This window comes from Olea europaea, chromosome 3 (assembly GCF_002742605.1).
Source record: "Olea europaea var. sylvestris chromosome 3, O_europaea_v1, whole genome shotgun sequence".
NCBI classification, from domain to species: Eukaryota; Viridiplantae; Streptophyta; class Magnoliopsida; order Lamiales; family Oleaceae; genus Olea; species Olea europaea.
This window is the reverse complement of record NC_036239.1, coordinates 23,161,502-23,177,305: the sequence shown is the minus strand read 5'-3', so window position 1 is coordinate 23,177,305 and position 15,804 is coordinate 23,161,502. Positions and strand designations below refer to the sequence as shown.

Below are 15,804 nucleotides of genomic sequence, written 5' to 3'. Positions count from 1 at the left end.
AAATGTGGAAAAGTATACTTGTGAGTAAACCAATTTAATTACCTTCCTCCTGACGATAAGAGGGGCATCATCATCATCATCATCAACATCATCCTCTAGAATGGGAGATGCTGAGGTTGGCCGTTTGCGGCTTGGGGCACTCTTGGCCGTAGTAGGCTTGGCAGGGAGAGAAGAAGATGGACGAGCAGATTGTTTAGTGTGACGAGAAGGAGAAGGACTCCGAACAGACAAAGGAGTGACCAAAACAGGAGGAGGAGAAGAAATGCTCGGTTGGTCTAATGAATGAAAGGCACGATTGGCGTCAGTCGCAAATAATCTGCGCTTCACCGATGGCCAGAGTTGTTCAAAAAGAGGGTGAATGGCGTGGCTAGAATTGAAAGGGGCTAATGAAAAATGGTTGGTTAAAAGAAGATTACGAGCATCTATAGCCTCTGCCTCCGCCTTATTAATCGTATAAAAACGGTCAACTAAGTTCCTTGAATAGCAAGGGGGAACAGGCCAAGTTTGGTCGAAACCAAGCTGACGAGCAAAAAATTGGGGAGCATAAATTTCTACCCCCGCCTTGGCATTGGTCCCAGTTAGAATATCATGAAATAGCTCCCTCCCGGTTAAAAACTGGATCCAAATGAGCAAGGAGGTGCTCGCGCTATCTATAGTGGAAGGGGAATGTACATAGTTTGGAGTCAAAAAAGGAGGAAAAGGAAAAAAGGAAGGGATTGAATCTAAAGAGTAAAAGAATGAAAAAATGTCCCTTCTGGACATATTTACAAGAGCTAAGGGCTCCATGGCTAGCCCATAACAGTTAGCAGAAGAGCGAGAGATTGATGGAGCACCAAGCAATGGAAAATAGGATCTCAACCACAGTTGAGTGAACCAAAGAGGTCCATTGCCAGTAGGAGATGCACCATTCTTCAATTGAGCTTGAAGAGAGGTCATGCCTCTATAAAGGGCAGCCAAAAACAAAGAACATAAATTCAAAGGCCTGCCACGCGCCAATTCATGCGCTATAGGTAAATAACTCAGGGAGGGCTTTATGCTTGGCACACACAAAACATATTTACAAAGCCAAACTAGAAGGAAGGCCTCTCGCTCAGCATGGGTAGGTTCAGCGCTCGAATGATTGTGAAGGGTTTGCAGGCTTGAATAAGAATCGGTGTAGTTTTTACCAAACTTTGGGGCGCCACCAGAAATCAAGATACCAGGAAAAATGGTATCGCCCAAAGGTGGTAGATTCACCAGGGCCCTAACATCCCTTAAGGTAATAGACATGGGGCCAAGAGGAAAAATAAAGGTGTTATACTCAGGAGACCAAAAACTCAAAACAATCGAAAAGAGTACTGAATCAAAAGTAGGGGGGCGAATAGAGATTTCTAACAAATCAGAAATCCTAGCGCTATCAAAAAGTGCCTTAGTAGGACCATGACCCATAAGGCGAGCATGCCACCTACGGAAAGCTACATCAGATTTAGGCCAAGTGCGAATACCTCTTTCGCGAAGTGGCCCCAGCGGTAGAGAGTTCAGAAATGGAGGGCCTTGAGTGCAAGGAAACAGCTGACCCACCGCCACCTGTTCAACTGCCTCTACATTGTTGAAGAAAGGACCCAAGTAGAACTCATTACGTTCAACATCGGCGGGTGCGAGGAAACTCGGAGTTATGTATGGACGACTCAGGAGTTTCTAAAAGTCATCGAAACTAAAGGAGTCGCCAGCTTGAGATTGTGAAGTAGCCATTTGAAATGGAACGAAGTTTTTCAGGGTGTTACGTAACAGGGAAGCAAAGGATGAACAGTAAATCTTGAGAGAGACGCGAAAAATTTGAGGCGTGATTTAGTGGTGCAGTGAAATGACGTGTTTGGGGGTTATAAGGGTTTGCAAAACGACGCACCTTTTCAAGTTATAGAAGGAAACAATGATTGAAATTCTTGAAAATTTCGAATGTTGCTGGAAACACAAAGTGAATATGGCAAAATTTAATAATTATTATTAATTCTGCCATATTGGGGGTAATTGTTGACACATAAAAATTCAGCCCAAATCGAACAGCCCAAGGAGTGAAGCCCAATTGGAGGATCCCCAAATCAGATAGCCTAAAGAACGAAGCCCAATCGAACAAATCAAGATGAAGGCCCAAATAAGGAGGCCCAAGAACGCGGTAACGCCATCGCCCAAGTATGCAAGTCGCCCAGAATCTGAGCGAATAAAGTGTCATACAGTCGCCCAGAGCTATTACTCTATTCTCGCCCAAACCTTCAAGTCGCCCAAGGTCTTAACAAACATAAAGCGTCGTGGTTATCAAGAAGTGCAGTTATCAAAGCAGTTATTAAAGCAGCCCTATCACGTTCCACGATTCAAAGAACTCAATCGAAAGCGGTTGAATGATGAAGAGTAATGGCAGCAGTTAAAAAAGGCAGTTTTCATGACAAGTTGGCCATTACGAAGAAAGTGGGCAGTTAAAGGAAAATCAAGCAGTTTTTAGGGTGGTTGATCACAAAGAGATCGTCCATGAAGTATAAAAGGGAAAAAGGACATAGAAGTAAAGGACCGAATCCAAAACTCTCAAACAGAGAACATGTAATTTTCACTTCCTTAGTTTTTAGACTTAAACACTTTTCTTTCAGTAACTCGTGTGCTTGCGCCCCTTGGAGGCACGTTGTTTTTAATTTCCAATTGTAAAGTTATCGCCAATAAAAGAACACTCCTTTTTGGGACTTTGTCTCAAGAGGTTTGTCCCTTACACAATCGTCTGATCCTTTTTAATTGTTAGCGACTAACCCGCGCGAAACAGGTGTCATATTCTCTTTTTGGTAAATATCTATACCGCTTTGGTGTAGAAACTTATCAATCTTGATATCTTCATTTATCCTACAATTTGTCTTATGATTTTTTTCTCCTCTTTTTTCCTTTTAGTGGCCGAACACTTGGTACAGAAAGCAAAGTTGGACTAATAACTATTGTGTATGACTTACCTTTTTACCTTCTGTGATTCAGAGATTTCTTCCTATCACACCTGTTACAAGTCACACTTTTCCATTTTGCCCAACATACTTTCATCCTACACATTATATCCACTTCGATCTTATCACGTCAAACATGAATACTTAAACAATCACTATGTAAGAAAATATGTTCTAGTATCGTGATGCTTCTGTCATTCTTATTCTTATTCTTACGATGACTAAGTGTACAGTATTCTGCTCTGCTTCTAATTATCATAAAACATATAAGTTCTAAATTGCTCTGCCAGATTTTAGCTTAGAATTTCTCTCTTGTAGCGCCAGTTAAGACGCAATCAACTAACAACATACACCGGGTGAGCTCTTTTTGGATTTGTCTCATATGTTCATCCATGTAGGGTAAAGGAATAAACAATTGTGTTTGGAAACTTGATATATCCTATAGGATAAGAAACTCTACTACTACCCACTGAATCTCGCATCATGACTGCTATATCATGTACATCATTAAAGATCATAATAATTCTTTTCTTCTGCAATTTCACTGCATTCCTTATCACATGATTTTTTATAGATTAATAAAATGCAAATATTGGTCCTCTCTCTCTCTCTCTGGGGTTGCAGGTGGGGGTGGGGGAAGCTTACTTGTCAGATGACCGATTATCCTGTCAAAATATGTTTGGGGAGATTCTTAGATGATAGAAGCTTGCTATTAGGAGCATATACATACCTAAGGAGCTTTAAATAAGAGCAAATCAGATGCTGCCTCTTAATGTGGTCTACCCGTTCACTAATGAATATGATGTAGGACCAAATTCAAGCACTCAACCTAGAATTAAATCATATACAGAAAACAGCAGAGGAAGAATTCCAGCAAGAAGAAGAGCAGAGGAAGCAGAAAACAGCAAAAGAAGAAAAGAAGAGGAAGAGGAAGAGAAGAAGCAACGACAGAAGGGGGGGAGAAGACTGGAGAAGGAGAAATCAGGGAGAAGGGGGGAAGGAGGAAGCCCTGGGCATCAAGCCTAGCATTTTCATATTCTTCAATTCATCAACTGAGTTTTTCCAGATTAATTACAAACCTTCAAATAGAAGAAAACAACCCTAAAGCATAAGGGCTTATGCCAAACCCATAATACGAGCCCAATGAAAACATAGAGCATAAATATATGGCCTAAACAAATAGCCCAATAAAAGATGTCCTCATCAGAACATATCCTGTGTGTCTTTTTTTTTTTTTTTTTTTTTTTTTTTTAAATTTTACAGTGTAGATATTCTTGCTGACTTATGTGGATCCCGTTATTAGGAACAAATATGCACTGCCTTGTAATCCAGTCTAGCAATTTTACAAGACAAACATGTGCCATCCTTCTCCTCATAGATAAAACTGTTTGCTTCATCATCTTGCTGGCACATCTGTTTTGATCAATTTGTGTATTCTGTTGTGCAATCTAGAATCAAATGGTTTTCTTTTTTTTTATTTTAATCTTAATCCCAGAATCTCAGCCACCATAAAAGCCTTTTGTAGAAAGAGCAAAAATGACACAAAAGCATTGACTATTTCAATTTGTGTGCTCAATTTTCATTTTCTTCATGCACTATGCATCTGTTACTTTATTGCTTCTTCAACATAATCATGTTTTCTGCTGGATGTAAACGTGCTTTATTTTAAAGAGGTATATGAGACACCCTTCTGTTTTAAATGTGTTGCAATACTGTTACAAACAGTTGCTTGCTAGTTCGGCTAAATCTTTCTTAAAATACTTTGTAACATAGGAGCAGTTCTAAACTTAAAAATATAGTAATTTTTCAGTAGAAATTTTATGCATAGACCAATTTTCTTAATTTTTAGGACTAAAGGGTGCAGTTCCTGACTTGTATTTCTCTGACAATTAGATCTTGAAAGGAAAGGCATATAAGCTGCAGTTCCCATGGATAGGTGTTGTTAATCGCTGTCAAGCAGACATTAACAAAAATGTGGACATGATTGCTGCTAGGCGTAGAGAGCGGGAATATTTTGCTCAAACCCCAGAGTATAAACATCTTGCACACAGGATGGGTTCCGAGCATCTTGGGAAAGTTATGTCCAAAGTAAGCAAACATCGTGCCTTACAGAATTTTTTTTCCATAATAATTTAAGAAGCTAACAAAATCCAAATGAAAATTTTCTAGTTTTCTTATAGAGGCTTCTCTCAAAAAATGTTTTCTTTGAAAACATGTCAATTTGACATTTTGTGGTACACTTGCATTCTATTTCCAGCCAAGAATACTGAATGTAGGAAAACACTGCTGTTTGAATTTTTTTTTCACATTGTTTACAGAGAAGGAAAATGCATCCACTTTTTTCTATATTTTCATTTTCTGGATCTTTATTTCATGGTTTAGTCTTTTTTTATTGCCTTATAAGAAAAAATGTGTGAAATGCATACATTTCTTAAATAAGTTTTACATATTGCTGACAACTTTATCAGTATAAATTTTCTAATAACTAGTGCCTTATTTTCTAGCATTTGGAGTCCGTTATCAAATCTCGAATTCCAGGACTGCAGTCACTTATTAACAAGACTATCATTGAGCTATGCTACTGATGCTGGAATAAGTATGCCATCCCATTTATTCCTTTCCAAAATTACACAATCTTTCAATGAATTAATTTAGATAATTCATGGTGCCATTTTTTTATCTGCACGCTTTCTTTTATGTTTGAAGGGAAGTTTAGGATATGGTACATTGCTTTTAAGTGTTTTTACGGCATGGAGCATTTCGATCTTATTAACCCTTAATTATCAATGCAGGGAAAATTGTACATGATTATTGAAATTGTTCGTATCTTTGATGGAATATTCAAAGAACATCTAGATGGAGTGTGTGTATTTAAAATTTTCGTTGGCATTCTTTCTAATGTATGATTTCATTTTTTGATTCAGTCCATCCTGATTTTCATTATTTATTATGAAAATTGCAGTCGATCAGGTGGTGATAAAATATATAATGTCTTCGATAACCAACTGCCCGCTGCATTGAAAAGGTAGCAGTTTGACAAGCATCTCGCGGTGGAAAATGTTCGAAAATTAATAACTGAAGCAGATGGATACTAGCCTCATCTTATAGCACCTGAACAAGGTTATCGTCGTCTCATTGAAACTGCCTTGGTTAGTATTAAAGGTCCTGCTGAGGCATCTGTTGATGCAGTATAAATTTCCACTGCAGTTGGTTTTCTATGCTTATCGAGTAAGAGTTCATAATTCTGTATTTCATTTCAATTTTTTTCTGGGTGCCTGAAGTAATTATAGTATTGGCTTTTGGAATCCCGTGGTTGATAATGCAAAAATGATGATAAATGTGATGAGTAGACCTAGTTTGTATTCTTATATATCATGTGACTGAAAAAAGTGAGATGACCTTGACGGGCCAGACTGAATATATATATATATATATATATATTCTCTTTTGAAAAATTCATATCCTTGAAGAACTAGACTGGGCAAAATTTGTTCTTCAAGTCCATGATATTGAAACCAAATTTGAAACCAACTCGAAAAATGAGGGTTACAATTTTGATTAAAATTGATAAACCAAGAATGGGTAACAGGCCTAAAAAGGAGAGCCTTGTACCAAGCATTCTGGTAATCAAAATAATTGAAAGTATCTTGACAAGTGAAAAACGTTTTTGAAAGATTTAATCTCTTTTCTTCCCAAGGATTCTGTCCCCAGTCTTCATAAGACAGAACTCAAAGAATTTCAGGTTCATGGAATACTAAAAGAACTGGTTCACAAATCAATTAGTGAGACTGTGGTATGTTCGACTATTTCATATTCTATGTCACCATTTTAATTTTAACTATATATGGATAAAAGTAAGGTGTCTTCAAAATTACAATACCCATGGAGTTGGTTGTTACATATATAATAAGGCATTTTGATTTTGCCATCTGTCATCAAAATTAATATGTTCACTTATCTCCTGCCCCCTCACACACAACCCCACAATATATATATATAATAAAATAAAAATGAAAAAACTTGTATTGAACAACTTGATCTAAAAGTTTAAATTGTTAGAGAGGACCACATAGATATCATTTAAATCTTATCTTCACCACTCCCTCTAACATGGAGGCGGATTCAATTTTTTCCCTTCAAAGCATAACTCATGCACAATCATTAAATGAGTGGCAATGAGAATTGAAGGTAAACGTTAGCTTTAGCTTTCGACTTGACCTTCTGTCTAACACTAGGGATATTAGAACTAGGACCTCTGTTCGATGTTTTTGATATTATGTTGAACCACAGGATCTAAAAGCAAGAGGGCTACATTTAGATCAATTATATGTTATCTCAACAACTCGAACGGAATTAGGGAAGATACCATGAAAATGACAAGGAAATGGAGAAATTATCTTGTTGCATGAAATATTTCAAATTTAGTTATACTTTTGAACACTTATGGAGGCTTGTGTCTATTGCTGTGCAGGAGCTGAAGCAGTATTCCACTCTCAGAGTGGAGGTTGGGCATGCAGCTGTTGAATCCTTAGAGAGGATGAGGGATGAAAGCAAGAAAGCAACTCTACAGCTAGTTGAAATGGAGTGCGGTTACTTAACTGTAGATTTCTTCTGAAAACTTCCTCAAGCTAATGACAAGGGAGGGAATCCAACTCACTCATTGTTTGATAGATACAATGACTCGTATCTCAGACGTATTGGTGCGTATGTCGCTTTCAATTCCATTTTTATGATTTTAGATCTATAATAATATGTTTAAGTAGGGAGGGTTAGATAGTACTCGCCTATTAAAGACCTTGAGAATAGATTTTGTAAAAATTGACTTTTTCGGAGAAAATGTGGTTAAAAAGTAATCGAAAGTTTTAAGTTTATGTGCAAAATTATTTTTTTGGGAAAATAAGTTAGTTGAAAATGAGTTTGAAAAAAAAAACATGAATTTTGAAAAATGAGGCTCAAAGAGGAGCAAAATCTTGTTTATTATACTGTCGTAGCGCAATGTACCAAACATGCTCTATTGTTCATTCTTACATCAAGATTACCTCCTCAATGGGCTTCTTGCTTCTTCAACAGGATCAACTGTCTTGTCTTATGTTAATATGGTATGTGGAGGTCTGAAGAACTCCATTTCGAAGTCTATTGTTTATTGTACGTCAAGTTCGCGAGGCAAAACGCTGCTTACTTGACCATTTCTTCAACGAGCTGGGCAAAAATTCCATCTTCTATAAAAATATCTCCGGCCACCCCGTGAATGGAGTGGGAATATTCAAGGAACAAGAAGAATGTGTGTGGCATTTATTAAAAAACTGTTAATGTGGCTTCACAGGCAAATCAGTTGGGCAAACTGTTGGACGAGGATATAGCCATTATGCAGAGACGCGTCTCTCTTGCAAAGAGACTGGAGTTATACAGAGCTGCTCAAGCTGAGATTGATTCAGTGGCCTGGTCAAAATAGATGTGGAGATCTCTTTCACACTATTATGTTTTTTTTTTTTTTTCCTTGCTTCTTTATAGCAACACTTTTGTCTTAGGTATAGGAGAGGTTTGATTCTTTTATTCGATAACACTGCTTGAGATCTGTTTTTGGATTATTTTCCAAGTCTTCTCTGTCGTTAGCCATATATAATTTTATCTCATCGAGTTTCGATTCACATTGGCTGGCCTTTTGCGAATATATACACCGTAAGGCATCTTGTATGACCCAATTACCTAGTGCGTCTTGCTGGTAATGGCGGCATAGAATGGCTAGAGATTGATTGAAAAGGTTGTTGTTAGCCCTTTTCCTAGTCGCCTTCCTAATCATAAAGAAGCCTAAACTGCAGGTCGATGTGGTCGTTGAATGAATAGTACAAATCTATAAATGATTTATATTTTTTCCCAAACAAATGCTTAGTCGTCTTGGATTTTCAGATGATTTTACTGTGTTTACCTTTTTTGAACATGCCTTTTCATGTATTAGCTAATATGTTAAACTGATTGGATTGCCAATCGATCCCTATAAACCGGATCAGAGTTTTCTCTCTTGTCAATGTTCTTACACTTTTAAATGAGGGATCTTTTCTTTCATATTTTAAAATAGGATTTTCAAAAGAATAATGCAATTTGCAGTGAAGATTACCAACAGTCGCCTTATGTGACGTATACTTGGCAATTTTTCGTTTGATGTATAATTCAAAAAATAACTACCATATCTATATATCAAATATCAAATTGCCAAGTGTATGTCACATAGGGCGATTACTGACAGTTTTCACTACGAATAGTATTACTCTTTTCAAAATGTTAACTACTTGACTAATCGAGATCCTTTAACTACCAAAGGATGTACTTGATAATTCAATAAACATAATTTCGTTTCGTGCAACAAAAAATGATCAATAGTCGTGATTAGATCTGCACATATTATGAACCCGTAAGCAATTAGTTGATAAGTTTACACAGAAGGGCCAACTTAGGTTAATAACAACGACTATTGACCTTAAAATTCTCACCTTTTTTGTCCAATTTTCACGCAAAACCTATTGAGAACATTGTTTTATATTTAAGCAAATAAAATTCAATCAAAAGTTGGTCATGATGGAGACTAATATCTGCATTCCTTTTTACCGTTGGTTGAAGTATATGGCGGGAATGATGATCACCCGCCACCTTCAACCACCGTTCCCCACCCCACCCATCACACCACCACCTCCGGCCCTCTTCCGCCATCATCCACCATAAAAACTTACATTTCAAGACACTTCTAATCAATAACCTTTCACCAACTGCACCTTACAAAATTCTTGCTTTATCTTTATCCTTCCATTCATTTCCCACATTGCCAAATTTGAATTTTGCCAATGGATGAAAATTCGAGACTTGGGCCTTCATCCCGGTTCAAATTCGAATTATTTTTTGTGATTTTGATCTGTTTTGTTGAGTCAATTATTTTTGTACAAGCACAAAATCTTGATGAGGATGGCTTTAAAGAGCTTTGCAATATGGATCTCACCTCATTTCTTCCTCTTCCTTATGGCAGTCTACCAAATATGGTTTGTAAACCTGTTTGGAATTCATACCTGCTAAGGGTAAGTTCATGTAAATCTTGCATTTTCTAATACTAAATTTTGAATGTATTACAAGTTTTATGTACTCTAAAAATATATAATGACATCAAATTGGGGAATGTGTTTTCAATTCTTAAAGTCGAGCATGTTGGAATTAGATAGAAACATGAAGTCAAACAATTTCTTGTAAACCTGTCACTTGAACAGCTTGCAATGGTTATACTGCCCGGTACTTGTAGATTCAAGGCTATGAAGAAGAGGGAGACCTTTATTATAGTCGAGTCACTTTGTCCAGGTTGTTAGATTGTAGAGCCTAATTATACTATCTTTAAATTAGCCTCTATTTGATTTGGCAAAAAGTCAAATTTTTAGTAGATTTTCATAAAAGTTGATGAAATGTGTGGTTGAAAAGTTAACAAATTGGGATCAAACAGAGGCTAGGTCCTCCTAGATTCCCACACTATATAGAGTTTGAAGGAGCCATTTTTGTGTGGTCCAACAAGTAAAATACTCATTTCTAATTGTGAAAACTCCTTGATCTTTAATATGAAGCAATGTGTAGTCGTAGTCCTCGTGTTGATGGTGAATCACTATTGGCTCAATATCGGTGTTTCTTTTTTGTTTCTTCATTATCGATCTCGGCCTTGGGATTAGGGCTAAGCCGATAATAAATAAACTACTTGTTTTATATTGCAGTACTCCCAATCAAAGGACAATGTGATCACCATTGTGTTATCAACTATATACACCAGTGGATGGGTAGGAATGGGATTTTCCAGTGATGGAAGGATGATTAATTCTAGTTGCATGGTGGGATGGGTGAACATAGAAGGCCGAGCTCGAATAAAACAGTATCATATAAAGGGATTCAAACCCTCGGAAATCAAACCAGACGAAGGTCACTTGCCACTCACCAGTGTTCCACCATTGGTCGTGGTTCGTGAAGCCACAATGTACTTGGCATTCCAGCTTAAGTTCAACAAAACTCTCAAAACACAGCCGATTTTACTCGCTTTTAGCAGTAAACACCCCCACCATCTCCGGCTTACTGTTCATGATGACAAGATGAGCCTGAATTTCGATTTCTCCTCAGGTTTGTTCTTTCTCATTCCCTTGTCTATCCATGAAAACCTGATGGCATGTTTGATAGTGTAGAGTGGATGGCACTGGACACATTAAACCAGAAAAAGAACCTAAAATCTTGCTTGTTATACTATCTAGCCATGTTTAATGGCGCTTATCACACATGCTTTAACAGTTTCTGCTCTTATTATCAAGAAATTTTTTGAGAAGTAAAGTGTATTGCTAAAGAAATTATCTATTTAGAAAGGAGAGAGAGAATCGACGCGAATCCGCTGCTACATTGGGTGTGACTCCACGTATTACTTAACGTGAAAGAGATAAAGGATTTTTTTGTGTAGTTTATTTAGAGCTTGTTCAGTAGTGATTATGAGAATTGATTTTTTTAACTATTATAGAAAAAAATGGGTCCAACCTATGAGTAAGAAAATAAAAAATAACGATTGAAATAGTAAAATAATGGTTAAAAAATTGATTTTTTTGAAGTAAAAAATTGCTACCAAACGGGGCTTAATCTTTATCATGGCATGACAGATAATTTGATAAATCAAGAACTCTAGACAATAGCTTCAAAACTGTCAATGGCTTTAAGTTTCTATTATTTCCTCGTAAAAGTTTTTAAGTTTGCAGAAAAATTGAATATAAAGTAAAAACCTTATTTCCCGTTCACTAATGAATTGAAGAAAATGGCAGTTTACATTAGGGGCTTGTCTCTCTTTCACTAAATATGTAACTAAGAAAGATTGAGAAAAGAAAGAACGGATGAAAACAGAACTGTTATCAAGGTTGTGATGAAATATCTTTTATAAACAGAATCAAATCATTTGAACGTATTGTTCTTAATAAGAAAATAGAAATTCAACATAGTGAAATCAAGTAATCAATAGTTATGTAAATCACTATTTTATAATACTTAATTAGACTAATGTCACAAAAGTTTATAAGCATAGCACAAGGTTGAGACAGGGCTAAGTTGTCTATACAAGTCACTAGCGGATCATTTGGGACGCAAAATCATGCTTATTAATTTTCAGCTTCAGCATTCTTGTACAATCAGGACAGGAAGATTTTCATCAGCCTTTCACTTGAAACTTCAAGATATTTTGTCCGCTAATATAATCTGACAATGTTTTTATTTTATTTTTTTGGCAAACTTTTCATCGCAGGAAATGCTGATAGCAGTGTCTATTCGTCCCCTAGCATTATCAAAAACAAGAAGACTCATGGAGTATTGGCTATGCTGGCATGGGGTCTATTTCTCCCTTTTGGAGCAATTTTTGCAAGATACCTTAAGCATAAGGATCCCCTTTGGTATTACCTTCATGTAGTCATTCAGTTCATTGGATTTTTATTTGGAATTGCTGCAGTGGTTGTTGGGTTTTCACTCAACCACAGGCTGCACAATTACATTCCTGCGCACAAAGGCATTGGAATTTTCATTCTCACGCTCACCATTCTTCAGGTTCGTGCATAATCAATTAACTTAATCAAGTATTATATCCACCATTAGCCTCTTTTTCGAGTCATGTTTCAAGTCTCATGTTATAGAGTTTATTTGGATTGAACTTATCAAGCCATGTTTAGATTTGGCTGGTAGACTCGAATAAGCTCTTGATAAGGATTGATATGTATTTCATCCCTGGTAGAGTCCATTTTCCTGTTTGCTACTAAGAAGATTCATTTTTATCCATATTTTTCATCTTATAAGCTGATCTTAACAGTAAGTTCTACTCAATATGGTTATATCACATATCAAAATCTATTTGCAACCACTCAATCTAGTATAGAAGAATCCCTTTACAGGAAACTAAAGTTTTCCTAGTTAAAGATCTCAAGCTTAGTTCCTAGTTATCTATTATTTTGTTTACTGCATCGTGTCCAAAAACTGGTAAAAAGGGATGATTTTGTGTGTCATTTTTCGTCCAGGTCACTGCTTTCTTTACACGACCTAGTAAGGACAGCAAATATCGCAAGTACTGGAGCTGGTCGCACAATTGGTTTGGCAGGATTACCCTTTTCTTTGCAGCAGTGAATATAGTTCTCGGAATACATATTGCAGGTTCGGGACAAGATTGGAAAATCGGCTACGGATTTCTTGTTGGTTCGACATTGATTATATGTATTGTTTTCGAAGCACTGTCAAGGATTAAAAAGTCAGAAGAACCAGCATTCCCATCAACTTACCCAATGAATTCACTGTAGCACGTGCTGTCATGTAAAATAATTTGTGGTAGGCTTCCTTCCTTCCTCTTGATTTTACGCTGCATATAGAATATTCATAAGTTACTTCAAAATTGCCCTTTGTTTCATATCATATAACCGTACAAACTTTCAACACGAATAGTAAACTTTGAAAATCTTCGATTTTGAAGACAGAGAAATAATACGTACCATAAATGGAGATATGTACATTTATAAATTTTCTCACTTGAAGTTTCAATTATTTATTTTTTTTTTTGACAGTGAAACTAAGATAAGATCTACATCTAGGTGATGCATCTGAAGAGAAATTTTTGGTGATGCAAATGGAAGCATTGGACTAGGTTCAGCTTGTGCTCTGGCTACTCTCCACGACATAAAGGCTTAAAACATTGGCTCCCGGAGCAAAAAATTCCCCCTGCGCCACCTGTCTGTCTTCTCCAACCACTATACAGAAGTATCTCCCTCACCAGGGGAAAAAAGAAAAAAGTTAAAAGGATTAAAGGAATTTTTGGTTTGCTGATTGATATTTTGTATGTGCTTTGTATCTGTTGAGAGTGTTTCTTAGCATAAGCAATACCAGTTTGATGTAAACCATACATGTGTGCATATAGTTTTTTGCCCCTTCCATCTTCTGGCGTCTATTATTTTGTAGAACATTTTCGAAATTATTTTGTAGTTAAGATTGATCCATCGTCTATAGGTTCATTTTGGAAATGGAGATGGTATGTTGCTTGAAGGAAACAGGCATAGCATCGCGTCGCATTAAGAGAATTTGCTGGAGCGAGCTGACCTAAGGTATTGAGCATTTTTATGCCGGATATCATATGAGAATTATTGAAGAAGGGGAAAGGAGGGAGAAGAAGAGGGGAAGAGGAAGATAGAAATCGGGGAGTGAAATCAATTTATTTCATTTATTCAAAAGTTTTCCCAATTACATAGCATAGGCCCCTTTATGTAGGATTTAAACTAATGCTAATTGAAGTAGGAAAATACTCTGAATAAATCACTAATTATGTTTCCTAAAATACGCATTAAAATTGGAAATTAAATATAATAATATCCCTTCTCATTCTCCATAACTTTTGCTCAATGCATAGTTTCCCTCGTGCAGGTACTCATGGTGTGTTTTTTGGATTGTTTGGACAGTTTCTGATGGCTCTAATCAGTCTGAATTAATTCAAACTCAAATTTAAAAGCCACAGATGAAGAGTTGCAACTCTACATAAACAGTTGAATGAAAATCTATAAATATATCTCATCATTTTCATTTAGAAAAAGTCAATTTGATATGCAATTGTTACTATCTTACTTTTTTTCCACTAGCATCTCAAAATTCGATTTTGTGCAATTTTTCTCTACAAATAATTGTTTATGTATACTTTATCAGATACAAATAAACCTTTTGGGTATAAATTTCTTCACTTTTTTCAGTGTTCGGGTTGTCTTTATGTTTACACCATGCAGACAAGACTGTAGGCTTCATTGTATCTTCCAGGCATTTTTGCATAAGGCAAATAATGTTTTAAGGAAAGCGACATTATAACATGCCTTGATGTCGAGTTTTGATGAATTCAAGTTTATGTAGTTTCCAACTTCTCTTCTTGTACTCAAATTCTCAAACTCGAGAGATTATTATCCATCATGGATAAGCTGAAAAGTGAATTTAAATTACGTTTCTCTTTTTTGCCAAACTTCTTTGAGGTTTTTGAGGAAGTTGTCTTTTCTTGGATTTTAAGTAAATTTTACATTTTCTAGTGTAAGTTTATTTCTAATTTTAAGCTTGGCAAATCAACATCCTTCAACATTTGCTCTATTAAGATAAGAGAATATAAAGAAAAAGTAAGAAATGACAACCAAATAAAAATTAATACTCAAATTGACTGATATCTTAAGATTGCATGAATACCACAAGAGATAAATCAAGTGATATATTTGAACAAAAAAAAAATACTTTTTTATTTTCTTCTTCTGGTTATTGAGAGCTTTATGGCTGATTTTGTTTCTCTTCATGGTATAAACTTGTTGACACATAAAAATTCAGCCCAAATCAAGCGGTTCAAGAAGTGAAGCCCAATTGGAGGATCTCCAAATCAGATAGCCCAAAGAACGAAGCCCAATCAAACGAATCAAGATGAAGGCCCGAATAAGGAGGCCCAAGAACGCGGTAACGCCATCGCCCAAGTTTGCAAGTCGCCCAGAATCTGAGCGAATGGAGTGTCATACAGTCGCCCAGAGCTGTTACTCTATTCTCGCCCAAACCTTCAAGTCGCCCAAGGTTTTAACAAACGTAAAGCGTCGTGGTTATCAAGAAGTGCAGTTATCAAAGCAGTTATTAAAGCAGCCCTATCACGTTCCACGATTCAAGAAATTCAATAGAAGGCGGTTGAACGATGAAGAGTAATGGCAGCAGTTAAAAAGGCAGTTTTCATGACAAGTTGGCCATTACGAAGAAAGTGGGCAGTTATAGGACGATCAAGCAGTTTTTAGGGCGGTTGATCACAAAGAGATCGTCCATGAAGTATAAA

General features: G+C 36.5%; 1 protein-coding gene and 1 pseudogene across 2 annotated transcripts; both read left to right on the top strand.

Annotated features, from left to right (window-relative positions):
* Positions 1–8,602, top strand: part of LOC111380260 — an 18,374-nt pseudogene extending 9,772 nt beyond the window's left edge.
* A 1,051-nt stretch (positions 8,603–9,653) lies between these two features.
* On the top strand, positions 9,654–13,963 carry LOC111390717 (cytochrome b561 and DOMON domain-containing protein At3g61750). Of its 2 annotated transcripts, none has more exons than XM_023015817.1 (5): positions 9,654–10,018; positions 10,694–11,090; positions 12,244–12,539; positions 13,004–13,307; positions 13,568–13,963. In XM_023015817.1, the coding sequence occupies exons 1-4, from the start codon at positions 9,791–9,793 to the stop codon at positions 13,277–13,279; spliced, it is 1,197 nt and encodes a 398-aa protein (XP_022871585.1). In that variant the 5' UTR covers positions 9,654–9,790; the 3' UTR covers positions 13,280–13,307; positions 13,568–13,963. The 2 variants fall into 2 exon arrangements, with proteins under 2 accessions (XP_022871585.1, XP_022871577.1); XM_023015809.1 differs by having other exon boundaries at positions 9,662–10,018; positions 13,541–13,963.
* The last annotated feature ends 1,841 nt before the right edge of the window (positions 13,964–15,804 follow it).